The sequence below is a fragment of the Camelus bactrianus genome, chromosome 9 (genome assembly GCF_048773025.1).
Source record: "Camelus bactrianus isolate YW-2024 breed Bactrian camel chromosome 9, ASM4877302v1, whole genome shotgun sequence".
Taxonomy (NCBI): Eukaryota; Metazoa; Chordata; class Mammalia; order Artiodactyla; family Camelidae; genus Camelus; species Camelus bactrianus.
In genome coordinates, this window is record NC_133547.1 from 76563877 (window position 1) to 76577018 (window position 13142).

At 46.3% G+C, this 13142-nt stretch overlaps 1 protein-coding gene across 1 annotated transcript in view; it reads left to right on the forward strand.

The window, feature by feature from the left end:
- N4BP1 (NEDD4 binding protein 1) overlaps nucleotides 1-11883 on the forward strand; it is a 50625-nt gene extending 38742 nt beyond the window's left edge. Inside the window, exons 5-7 of the mRNA XM_074370795.1 lie at nucleotides 3199-3306; nucleotides 4985-5092; nucleotides 7152-11883. Coding sequence (XP_074226896.1) covers nucleotides 3199-3306; nucleotides 4985-5092; nucleotides 7152-7509 — 574 coding nt within the window. The 3' untranslated portion in view covers nucleotides 7510-11883. The remainder of the gene's footprint in view (nucleotides 1-3198; nucleotides 3307-4984; nucleotides 5093-7151) is intronic.
- Nucleotides 11884-13142: the final 1259 nt, after the last annotated feature.

Below are 13142 nucleotides of genomic sequence, written 5' to 3' on the forward strand. Positions count from 1 at the left end.
GTCATACAACTTAGTAACAGCAACAACAACAACAACAACAAAAAAACCCAGCAGCCCAATCCAAAACCGGGCAGAAGACCTAAACGAGCAATTCTCCAATAAAGGAAGACATACAAATGGCCAACAAGCACATGAAAAAATGCTCAATGTAGCTAATTATCAGAGAAATGCAAATCAAAACTACAGTAAGGTATCATCTCACATCAGTCAGAATGGCTACCATTAAAAAGTCCTCAAACAATAAATGCTGAAGCAGGTGTGGAGAAAGGGTTGCCCTCCTACACTGCTGGAGGGGATGCAGTTTGGTGCAGCCATTATGGAAAACAGTATGAAGATTCCTCAAAAAACTAAAAATAGACTTACCATATGATCCAGCAATCCCATTCCTGGGCATATATCCAGAGAGAACTCTAATTCAAAAAGACACATGCACCCCAGTGTTCATAGCAGCACCATATACAATAGGCAAGACATGGAAACACCCTAAATGTCCATTGACAGTAGGACTGGATAAAGAAATGGTGGTATGCTCATACAATGCAATACCACTCAGCCATAAAAAAAGAATAAAATAATGCCATTTACAACAACATGGGTGGACCTGGAGATTGTCATCCTAAGTGAAGTAAGCCAGAAGAGGAAAGAAGAATACCATATGATATCACTCATATGTAGAATCTAGGAAAAAAACAGAAAAGAAGACACTAATGGACTTACCTACAAAACAGAAACAGACTCACAAAGTAAACAAACTTATGGTTACCGGGGGAAAGGGGATGGGAAGAGATAAATTTGGGGCTCAGGATTTCTAGACATTAAGTACTATATATAAAATAGAACAGGTTTCTTCTGAATAGCACAGGGAACTATATTCAATATCTTGTAGTAACCTGTAATGAGAAAGAACATGAAAATGAATATATGTATGTATATGTGTGGCTGAAACATTATGCTATACAACAGAAATTGACAAAACATTGTAAACTGACTATACTTCAATTTAAATAAAAAGAATTTTTTAAAGTAAAACATGACTGAGAATCTATAAGTACAAGCAAATAATGAGTTGTAGTATTTTTTGATACTTGCTAAAAGTAATGCTTGTCTTGTCTTAGTGTAGCAGCCTCAAGAGTGGTTTTCAGACACTCTCTATCTCCTCCTGGTTATATTTGGCCAGTGACTTAGTCTGTCATTGTGATGCTGGAGTCCTCAGTATTTCCTCCACCTAATAGAAGATGGTGTCAGCTGACCCTCGAGTTACAGGAATAAGCTGCATTCCTTAGGTTGGTATGTTGCTCAGAGAGCAGGTGCACCTGAGACAACCAGCTTTAATACGCACCTTTCAATTTTTTTCTAAAACCTTTACTGAGCACCAGCCAAATCCAATTGTAGAGCCGGGCTCCAGGAACACAGGATTCACATGTACTCCCTGCCCTAAGAAGTTTTTGATCCGGAAGAGAAGGCACACAAATAAGTAATGGAGGCGAATTCTGCTGTGGTAAATAAGAGAAGGTTCCACAAAACCAGTGGCATTAAAACGGGTTTTTCAAACCATCCTTTTGTGATGAGAGCTCAGAGCCCTCAAGTGTCCGCAGGAACATAAGCGGTGGGTGTTCTCTCCTCTCCTGCATTCCTCCTCCTTCTCCTCACTCCGGCATCTAGCACTTAAGCCCCTGCTGGTTTTGCCTCAGTCTTTTACCGCAGTGCTCCCCCACAGTGAAGACAGTGCTTAGCTTGGAACCCAAGCTAGTGAGCGATCGTCAGACGGGTGAGAAATAGAAAGAGGGGCTTGGCAGGGGAATGGGACTTGGGGTGACAGCAGGCATTCATTCAGCAAAAGATCCAGAGGGCATTCTCACTGATAGCCCCTTGCCCTTCACGAGGCTGAAATGAAACAATCAGAGGCAACTTGAAAGGAGAGTGTGGGAGGAAGCACACCAGGAGAGGGACATGGATGGGAAGGTCCTGGGAGACTGGGATGGAGGGACACCTCTGGCTCCGGCTCTGAGATACTGGTAGGGACCCTGAAGTGCTCAGCTAAAAAGACAGGTTTGGCCGTTGGGCTCATGAAGAGCCTTCAGATGCTCCAACACTGCAGCTTCATTCTCACACCAGCAGGATTTGAACGCATACACAAGTATGCAGACTAGGCTTCTGCTTAATTTATATAGCTCTCTGGGTTCTTACTGGGCATGAATATATGTCCTGATTCATAGTACATGCACAGAAACCTTACTGCCTGTTTTTGTTAATACCTCTAGGCAAACGTCACCACTTGCAGTTTATGCCAGTTAGAAATAAGTTGTAAGGTATTCATTAATAAATTCACAATGCTAAATAATATTTACTTCCCAAGGTTTCCTAATATTTCTGAAACTAATGAGGCTTGCTTTTTAATCCCCTTAAAGTACTCACTACTAATAAATCTATTAATAAAAGCAATTGTTTAAACCTTTAATTCCAGTGATTCTCTTATTGTTTAATTATCTTTGTCTACATTGCCTCAGACAAATGTGATCATCTTAACTAAGGGATAAAACTCATGCTATCCTTACAAATCTCTCATTAAGAGAGTTTGAACAAGAATAATTTCCAAGAACAAAATAGAATTCTCCTAATACGTAATCCTTACACTTTTTATCACCATGTATCTTTTAATAATTTGCATTTGAGTGCATCTGTAACTTGGGCTAAACCAAATGGCAGTTCTAGATATCTCTTAAGTCAGAGCAGAAAATGTGAGCTTAGGCATTTTAAAAAAAAAAATTGTAAGGCTGACTGCCAAGTAGCTAATCTTAGAACCAAAGTAGTGTAGCTTAGCAACTAAACACGAATAGTGATTTCACAGGCTTGTCAACTCTGATTTCATTCTCTGCTCTGTCGTGCATTATCTTATTACCGGCCTTTATTGATAGTACAAGTTCTCTAGAAAAATGGATAAATTCTGGTTGAGATCATTTTTAAAAAGTGTGTGAAAACCAGACCTTCATTTATAATCACTCCAATAATTTCAGATGTGTTCAACATTTCAGATTCATCTTCAGCTGACAAGGGCTTAACTTTTCTGCTTCTGAGCCTTGGTTAAATTCTTCGCTGATTTTCCTTATGAGGAGGAAGTCCTTTCGTTTTCTTATAACACAGCTTCTCTGAGCCAGGGATGCCTGCTTGCCCATTTTAACCACTCTTATATTACCATAGGTTTCTGCTACACTTAGCGGACAAAACTGGTGGCATAATTGTAACAAATGATAACTTCAGAGAATTTGTGACCGAGTCAGCCTCTTGGAGAGAAATAATTACAAAAAGGTAATATTTTCTTCTCTGTCTTTGGTCAGAAATTTTTTGTTGTTGTTTATTGTTTGGTTTTGTTTGGTTTTGTTTGTTTTGTGTCCACCTTGGAAGCAGTATAGGAGATCAAAGCATCATAGGACTGTACTCCCAGTCCACAGGATGGCTGGCCGCTCTCGGTAAGTGGGAGGACCCAGCACAAAGCAGCAACACCAGCAGGTGCTATGTGAGCATGCTCTGGTGCCCATAGGTGTCTGCTGTAGATCAGTGTTCTGGCAAGAGGCACATGTTTGTGGCACAGTTAGCTCTCTGTTAACCATGTGATGGAGCAGAAATGGCTGCCTAACTTGACCTTGCCCTGATGCTGAGGGATACTTGAGCAAAAGCCATCAGGCATCCCTGCTTTACTCAGCTATGAAATAATGAAGGTTGAGTTTAATAGCAACTGTGATTCCAGCCACAGGATAGGACCAAAATCAACATGCTAATTGAGTTTTCACTTTGGGGAGAAAGGCGAATGTTTCTTGTTTTTAATATCTAATGCTTTTCCTGAGCATTTTACCATCAAAGTTTAGTCATCTGTATTGCAGACATGTTGAATATCATGGAAAATAGCAAAGTAAAGTCAAAAGAGTTTTGCATTCACTACTGTTTAAGTTTTTGTTTATAATGATACTCTGAATGTGTTCAACTGCATTAAGATCAGTGAACACAGACTTCTGGGACTTTTTTGTTAACAAGCGTCATCTGACAAGTTACCTTGAAATGAAAAGCAGTAATAGTCTCATGGTAGTAGTGCCAGGGATGAGTCATAAATGCCACAAATCTAAAAAATGTACCTCGAGGCTGTGTATATCTAGTGTAACTAGTATATAGCCAGTGTAACTAGATACTTGGGTTTCACAGTTGCCCCTTGTCTAATGTTTATATTTTGTTGAATCATTATGAGGATTTTAGAAAATTATTATTTGAGTCATCATTTTAGAAAATAATACCTAGGTAAGAGTTAACTACTATGTGCCTTTTGACCCATCTGCTGTTAAAAAACTGTTGCTGGTAGCTGAACTGAGAATTGGTCTTTGACCTTCTGGGCACAGTTAACAAGCCATTAATCTTCTAGGACTTGTTTCTCTTGGATCTGTGCCCTGGGCTCATTGTCAGTATTTGTTGGACGCTCTTCCATGTACGCATGGAAGGTTTAATGCAGTCAAGACTCATTTGCACACCCCTGTTGCTCTCAGAATTCACAAAATAAGGCAGAAACCAAAGTCCTGACAACAAACCAGACACTTGGACTTCTTTCTTGTTTAAACATTTTTGTAGACTTGATAAAATCATGCTCAGCTGAGCTCAGCTTTTCTTTCTGCATATACTGTTTTCCTTTGCCTGTGGACTCATTCAGAAGTTAAACCTGTTGAACACCTGTTGTATCCTAAGCTGCCAGTGTTTCAGTCTTGCCTTTCAAAGTTGTATTGAAAGTTACATTAGGAGAAGAAGCTCCTTCCCAGGCCCAGGTAAAACTCTGAAAGCCTTGATAAGAAACAGGAGAGACAATAGATATAAGTTTCTTACTGTATTTGTATTCAAAAGAGAAAGTAAAATGGTTTGCTGTGCTAGGGTGCATTTGGTTTTTTTTAGGCAGTTAAGCAGTCTTTTAATTATTTCTCCAGCATTGTAATTATTCTCCCTGTCTTAGGTTGCTCCAGTATACCTTTGTGGGGGACATATTTATGGTTCCTGATGATCCTCTGGGAAGAAGTGGACCTCGATTAGAAGAATTTCTTCGGAAGGAAGTCTTTCTTCGGTATTTCCTTTCCGGATTGTCTTGTATTTATGAGTTTGTTTCACTTCTTTGTGCCGCAGTGCAAGTGCTCTCTCTCTCTCTCTTTCTCTCTCTCTCTCTCTCTCTCTCTCTCTCTCAAGGTTAAAAATGGCATTTTATTTTTTTAAAATAGCCTTAGATTTAGTGCTCGTGAAATCCATGTGGAATAGCTTTGAGGTAGAAGCACCCCAAAGACCAAATCTTCATTTGCAGTCCTTTTGGTTTTAATCCCAGGAGAAGATGGGGAGCCAAACTTTCTGTAGGTTGAAAAGGACAAAGCAGATTTTGCTGGTGGTTACTTATTAGTGCATGTCGCTTCGGCTCATTATGTGTATGTGAATTTCTTTTTTTAAGTTCATTTTCCCAACTCATTTGCTTTGAATATTTTATGCTTGTATTAATTTATTTACTCTTCAGGAGTCTTTATCTGGGGAACTGCAACTTTCTACCACCACTAATAGAGAAGCCAGTATACCATATTTATCCAAAATTGATTTGATAGTTTAGATTTTCTTTGTTGTAGTTTGGAGGTTTTTTATTTGTGTTTAAAGACATGTTGCCACTGGTCATTTCTTTCTTTTTTTTTTAAAGACCTTTTGAGGGGGGTGGTAATTAGGTTTATTTACTTATTCATTTTTTAACAAAGGTACTGGGGGTTGAACCCAGGACCTTGTGCATGCTAAGCATGCGCTCTACCCCTAAGCTATACCCTCCCTCTGCTAGTGGTTGTTTTTGTTTTCAGAATTCTCAAGAAATGGACATTATTAAGTAAAGCATCCTAAGTGCTTAACTGGCCAATCATACACTCCAGTGATAGACCTGTTCTCTTTTAAAACTGAAATAGGCTACATTTCTGTGTATTTCTCAGCAGATATTTGCATGGGGGTGTTGTGGGGATCTAAACTGAAAGGAAGTCAGATGCACAGGTCTCCCAGCTTTTTAAGGCAATGAGACTACATAGCTGATCCTTTCCATTTATAATGGGGTCCTTAGAAGGCCTCTAGGTTTGGATTGGAAAGGGCCAGTGGTTAGACACAGCTGTCTTCTGCACAGGGTAGCAGCCTGATTTCCGCTCCCCAGTCTTGTGAATCATTTCTCTTTTGAGCCTTCAGGTTTTATTGTACAGATGAGGACTTGGTTCCCAAGGTCCTGCTTCTCTACCTACACCAAGAGAATGGCAGTCATTTTTAACACCTGCTAGATGTCTGTACATCTCATTTTTCTTCCAGAAGTCTTAACTTGGAAATCCTCTGATAGGCGTTAAGACCTGATGAGGCGTGTGTGCAAGCATCAAGGTCCATTGGTCAGATTTAATGGAAGTAGAGTTCTCTGGCCCCTTCTGTGGCCTCAGCAGCTGGCAGCAGCGTCAGTTCTGCCTGCTCACCTAATGGCTCTTTACAAAAATGTTACCTAATTGGTTAAGAAGATAGTAATAGCTTCCCCCACAGAAGGAATGAGCTGTTGAAGTTGGGGAAAGTGTTCAGCCAGCCCCATTTCTCAGCTGCAAGCCAGAGTCAAGTGCAAGGCTTTGTAATGGTGCAGATGCCCTGTACATACACACTCATGTGCACACAAGTTGTGGGCACCAGTGTCTCACCCAGACTTGGGGGATTGGGGAGGCAGCCTCTCTGCCCAAAGTGGGTTCCTTTTTCTGAGCCCCATCATCCAGGGCCCCACAGAGAATCAAATCTGCAGAAGAGTAGGGCCCTGTTTCCAGATCTTTTGAAAGCTCCTAGGTGATTCTGGTACACCCTGGTTTAGAGCCAAGCAGCTGGATGGGATCAGTCCTACAGCAGCAGGGAGGTGGAGTCGCCCAGGAAGAGCTGTCTTCCCTGTCACAGCCAGTCTGGGGACGGTGTCGGTGGCATCCCTGCGGTCCCCCTGTGGGATGCTGCCATCCCTGCCTGGGCTGCACGCCTGTATCTTGTCTTCAGAAGCCAGGGAGCAGCCCCTGGAGCCTCAAGGTCAGCTGCAGATATTTTTAGATGGATTTCTTGTTTATCTTACAACCCAGCTCACTAGGACTTGCTTCCATTCACAGAGATATGCAGCCCCTACTCAACGCCCTGCCAAACGTGGGCATGTTTGACCCCAGCTTCAGAGTCCCTGGCGCCCAGGCAGCCAGCACCAGCCACCAGCCTCCAGCCCGGATTCAGGGCACCCCACCCAGCCACTGGCTTCCTCAGCAACCCCGCTTCCCACTTTTGCCAAACCTTCCCAGCCTCCAGCAGAATCTGCCCCTGCCAGCACAGAGATCTTCTGCAGAAACCAACGAGCTGAGGGAAGCCCTTCTGAAGATCTTCCCTGACTCAGAGCAAAGACTGAAAATCGACCAGATCTTGGCGTCTCACCCGTACATGAAAGACCTGAACGCGCTCTCTGCCATGGTGTTGGACTGAGGGCCGTCGGGATCCGGGGCTCTGGGCTGAAGACGCACTCAAGCTGGTATCTGCACGTGGCAGCAGGAAGTGACATAATGTGAAGAAACCGATTTCCCGGTGGAAATGCTGTTGTAGTATATAGAAAAAAACCAGATGTTTTGTGTATAAAAAAAATCTGGGTTTTCAAAACCAGCTTTTTTCTATATATAAATTATGCTGCTATTACAGATTTAACATTTTCTGTAAAAGGAAAGTCTACATTTTCTGCCTGTTCAGGAACTGTTTAATAGCAGTTACTCTTGAGTGTACTTACATTTTTATGTTTTTTAAACTATTTTCCTTAAAGCTGAAAATATTGACAAATGGATATGATTAGCCTTTCTAAATAAAAAAAAAAAAAAGAGTTGCTTTCTTAGGGAAAGCAAGACCTCTTAAAATATATTTTCTTGAGATGACTGTGTCACGTCCACTAACATGAAGTGTGCTTACCCCTTCCAGCCCCCTCTGCCCTCACCCCTGGAATTAGAGCCCGAAGGAGTTAGTTTTGCTCCTCTGGGGTCTTTCATTGGAGCCATTTGTGAGAGTGGACAAGTGGTGCCACTAGATGGCACCTTGTGCCCAGCCATTGTTAATGACCAGGGCAAAGTTAGCCGCACAGTGTCAGGGCTGGAAGAACCTTGAGAGCTCTCGCAGCCCAGCACCCCGCCCCCCGCAGGGGAGCACACCAGGGCTCCGAGTGCTCCCTGTCTGAGTTCACCCAAGTCCACTGCTGGGGACTGGATTCCTCGTCCAGGGCTCGGCCACACACACCAGGCTGAGACCTCACTGTCCCTCACTGACTCTCAAGTCACGTCTTAGCCTCTGAAGGTGATAGTGGGATGCGAGGAAGTTTAGTGAAAAGCCTTGTCGCTATAGTAATTTTGTGTCCCCAACCGTGGGAGACACCCCATGTGAAGTTTGTGCAGCTTTGCCAAAAAAATAGTTTTCTATTCTCAAGAATGACCCAAGCCAGTAAATAGCATTAGTAGCTTCCGTAGGGGCCCAGAGCCCCGTGTTTATTTTTCCTGTGTTTGTCTCTAGTGTCCTCCTAAACTGCCCTTCCCGTGAGTCTTTCTCTCAACTGGTATCTTAGTATTGTGTTTTCAGTGTTGCCCAAATTCTGTGTCAGTGAAATTCTTTTTCTGGATAATTAATTCCTAACATTTTTACTGTTATCTGGACCTTCAAAGGGCTCTGTATTTTATACCTGTTCCCCCTGCCAGACTGCTCATGGTCAGTTTCTTGTCTGCTCCTGTAGATCACATCTCTCCTGGCCCTGGAGGCAACGGCTGAGGACTCAGTGCTGGTTTGTCCTTCGTGGTAAAGGGACTTAGCTGGCCATGAGCAGGCCTGGGTGGCTCCCCGTGATGCTCCCTCCAGGCGTGTGTGACCCCCGCATCCCTCGGGGGTGAGTCCAGAGTCCTCCAGGTGGCCAGACTTGTATTTCAATGATATTTTCTCTTGGATGCCTTTAAGATGTGTCCTAATAATGTGGAACCAGTTGTCAGCTGTTGCTTCCGGGCAGGTTGCCCGAGTCCCCCACCCAGCTGTGGGTGTAGAGGGGGAAGACTTGAGGCAGTCCAGGAGGTGACTTCAGTCACAGCTCCTGAGCCTCAGCTTCAGAACTGATGGTTTTTAAAAACAGCACAAGTCTGAGGACTAGGGCTGTCTCGCAGTGACCCTGACCTTTTGGGCCAAGGTTTGTTCCAGCAGCCTTGCCAATCCAGCACTTCTGTTTCAGAGAAGGCCCTAGGTGAGGCGTGCCTTGATTACTGGCGTTTAGCCACAGGTCTTGCTGGAAGGGGGCTGAGTCTCCCCTGAAGCCAGGTAGAGCTGGCTAGGCCTAGAGATCAGGAGGTTTCTGGGCTCTGGAAGTGAGCTGACCCTTGACCTTTGAATTATGTAAGCCTCTGTGGTCTCAGTAGTGTTTCTGAGAGCTCTCCTGCCCCTTTTCTCGGGCGGGTGCAGGAAGAATGCAGAAGACTAAGTGGGAGGAGTTTAGAAAAGCATGAATTACTCACTTGGGAAATCACAACATGAAACATAATTCACAGCTTTTTCTGAAATCTATCAAGTTTAGTTAAATTTAATATTTAAATACTCAATTTTCAAACCATTATAAAAAGAGTCATCATGTGTTCTCTAGCCTCCCAACACTAGGCTCAGTATTGATGCTACAGAGTATTTCTCAATGGTCTGCCCGCTGTGGTAGGTTTCTAAACTACCTTGGGAGTGTCGGTAGCAGTGCTTCCTGTGGCTCCTTCAGGCTGTCGAGCAGCATTCCTGTGACGTAGGTGGCAGGGCAGAGGATGCCATCCTTGTTCAGTAGACTGGTATCTGGTGCTTGGAGAGATGGCCCAGAGTTAAAGAGCAAGGTGGTGGTGATGCTGAGTGATTCCCGGGCCTGCATGCTTCCCCGGCCCCAGGCTGCCACCTCCGGAGGAGAGAGGCTGGGCTGACCTCTGTGTCAGGTAGCCTGTGTTTGAGACCCTGCAGGCTGCCAGCAGGAAGGACAGTAAGAAGGCCTCTCAGCTGTCCTGGCGGGTCGTCATTGTTCTGGCAGGCTCCACTGAGGCGTGGCCGTGCCGCCAGGGACTCGGTCGGCCTGTGGCAGTTTTTGAGATCAGTGAGAGGAGGCATAGTCCTGCTTTATTCTTAGGCTTATTGTGGCACCTGTGGAGTAGGAGCCACCCCAGAAACCCGTGATGCTCTTAGCTAGCAGACCGCCCGGCTGGGGCCCCATTCTCACCTCAGGCCCCGCCCGCCTCCCACACACCTCCAAGATTGGCCTGCCTTTGGGAATCCCTCCCCACTTCCAGCGGTCCACCGGCGCTTCCCTGTCCCCACCTGCCCTTTCTGCATCCCTGGGCCCACCTTCTCTCATCTCTTAGCTGTAGTTTGTCGGTCAGTTACTCTAACTCCATTTCTTCATCATCTACCTCCGTTATTCCCCACATATTGCAGATCCTTGAGATTAACATAACCTGAATTCCCTAAGGCTCATCTCTGTTGCTGCTTTCCCTCACTCTCCCACTCTCCACTTCCTGGTCTGCAGGCTTGGCCTCCACCCCACCACGTAGTAATAGTGTAGGAGAAGTCATCGGGGACCACCTGATTGCCAGATTCACAGGCCTTTTCCCAGTCCTTGACTGAGTGTCCACACTCAGTCACCATAGCATGACATCGTTGACCTCATTTTCCCTGTTTTCTGAGATTTCCCTCACTCCTGAACATCTTTCATTCCTTTTCCCTCTTTTACCCAAAGGCCAGTTCGACGGGTGGTTCTAAAACTTTGCACCAGCTCCAGGATTCATGGTGGGGAGGGCAGCTCCTCCTAAAAGTGCGGATTACTGGGCACTACCCCAGAGATGTTTATCGGTAGCTCTGGAGTAAAGCCTGGAAATCTGCAGCTTCACCTAGCTCCCTGCATGGCTCCCGTGCAGGTGGTCCACGGACCACATTTTGAGAAACTCACCCCTAGGGATCACCACGTTTCCCTGACTCCAGCTGTCCCCTCTCTGCAGTGACTTCTGGTCCCAGCTCCAGCCCTGCCCTTTAGGAGTGCATTTCTAGCTCTACCTGGAAGCCCTGGGACATCTCAGACTCATTCCCCAGGCCCCCAGCCTGCATCTGTTCCTTGCTGTCCTTGCCCACCTACCCTGCCACAAGGTCCCCTCATCCCACTCCTGCCCCTTTTTGATGATTGCCCCTGAGTCATGCTTTTATGGCCTCCCTGTGGGCATCAGCCTCTGACAAGTGAGCCCACCTCTCAGCTTCCCATATCCCTCTTCCAGACTCCACAGCTGCTAGAGTTATCTTCTTAAAAGCACATTTCCGGACACCCCAGTCCTGTTCAGTGGCCGTGGCTTTCATGGCCAGAGTGTCAAGCTCAGGCCTCCCTGAGCTTAGTGTCCTTAGTTGCTCACCTCTCAAGTCGCACTTGATGGCCCGCTTTGCATAGCCCACCACCCACTCACTACAGCCACACGATTTCCTCGGTTACCTGTGGGCTCCTGCCTGTGTTGTGCATCCCTTCTCTGCTAGAAATGCCCTTTCTCCCAAATGGCTTCCCCCTTCAAGGTCCAGCCCTGAGTCCTCTGTACCCTTGCCCAGAGCTTCCGACCGGAAGCAGCCTCCGGTGTTCTGTGATCCCACAGCACTTGTGTCTTGCTTTCGGCGCTTGCCACTCTGGCTGGTGTCACTGCAGCTGATTGTGTACTGTGTCTTACCCCCCTTTCTAGACTGTGAGCTCCTCGTGGGCAGGGCTGTCTGTGTTCACTCTCTGTATTTCCCCCGGCACCTAGCACAGTGCCTTGCACTTAATAGGTGCTCAATAAAGTCTGCTCAATTGAACCTGGAAGATGGTGCCTTCTTGATGGCGGCATCTGGCAGCCAGCAAGGTCTTCAGAAATCAGATTCTCAGCAGTTGCTCCCCAGAATCCACTACTCTCCATTTTCACATCTCTTCAAGGTTCCAACGCCATCTGGTCCAGGGAGGGGCACCTGGCCCAGCCAGAGCCAAGCAGCGTGCTCTGACTTCCTGTCCACAGGTGGCCCAGGCAGACACCTGGCCAAGCTAGGCCAGTCAGAGCCTCTTGTGGGACTGCCCCCTCTGGTGGTGGGCGCTGGGGAGTGTCACACCCAGATCTGTTGGAGGCTGCTTCCTGCCCCGGGCGTGGGGGAGGGGTGGTCTATGGTGGGAGAAAAGCTGAAATTGTCATGGAAATCTGAATGTACACACATGTGCCCTTACGTGTCGAGGTGCCCATTATCCTGACACATTTCACTTTTTCCTTAAGTTAGGTTTACATCCCTTACATCAAGTGTCAAGCCCTCACACTTGACAGATTAAATGAGGGAGGCTTGTCAAATCTTTAGGAAGATCCCAAAGACCAGTGCAGCAGTGCTGTGGAAGTGTCCCCCAAGTCAGAAAACCGTGCTAGGCTGGTAGTTTCTGAGTAACCACAAGGAGCTCCGCCCCCACCCACAAGCAGGCTGTTTCCTTCCTGGCGTCCCGTCCTCTCAAGGTTATGTCTTAAAAATACCCTGATGAGAATTTCTTTGCTCTGTTTCCTAGCTGGGCAGAGACCAGGCCTGCTTCTTCGGAGTTAGACCTTCCCTTCCATGTCCTCACCAGTAAGCCTCGAGGGGGTAACCCTTCCTGCTCCAGGGCTGTCTTGAGGAATAAGTCTGCCTAGAACAGAGCCCTACCCAGAGCCCGTTCAGTGATGGTGGCGACCGTGGTTATGCCCAGCAACCCTGCAGACACTTAGCTAACTGTTCGCACCCTTAGAGATCATCCCAGAGGTAGAGAACTTGTCTCCAAAAGCTCAGAGATCTCATCTCCCAGATTCTGAACGCTCTACCCTGTCCCTTCCAACTCACCCAGAGCAAGGGCCAGCCCTTCCTCAGAGCCTGGGCAGGGCCGCTGGAGGTCCTGCCATGACCTAGAGAGGACACTGCTCCTTTCACACTCTCGGCGCCCCAGAGAGCCCCTCTGGTGTCATGACAGAGCAGGAACCAGAGGGTCGCCAGTGGAGCCGCTGCCTGGCCACAGGGTGTGCGGGAAAGCTGACGCCAGGGCTTTCGCAGCACTCACCAGGCCTGCCTTT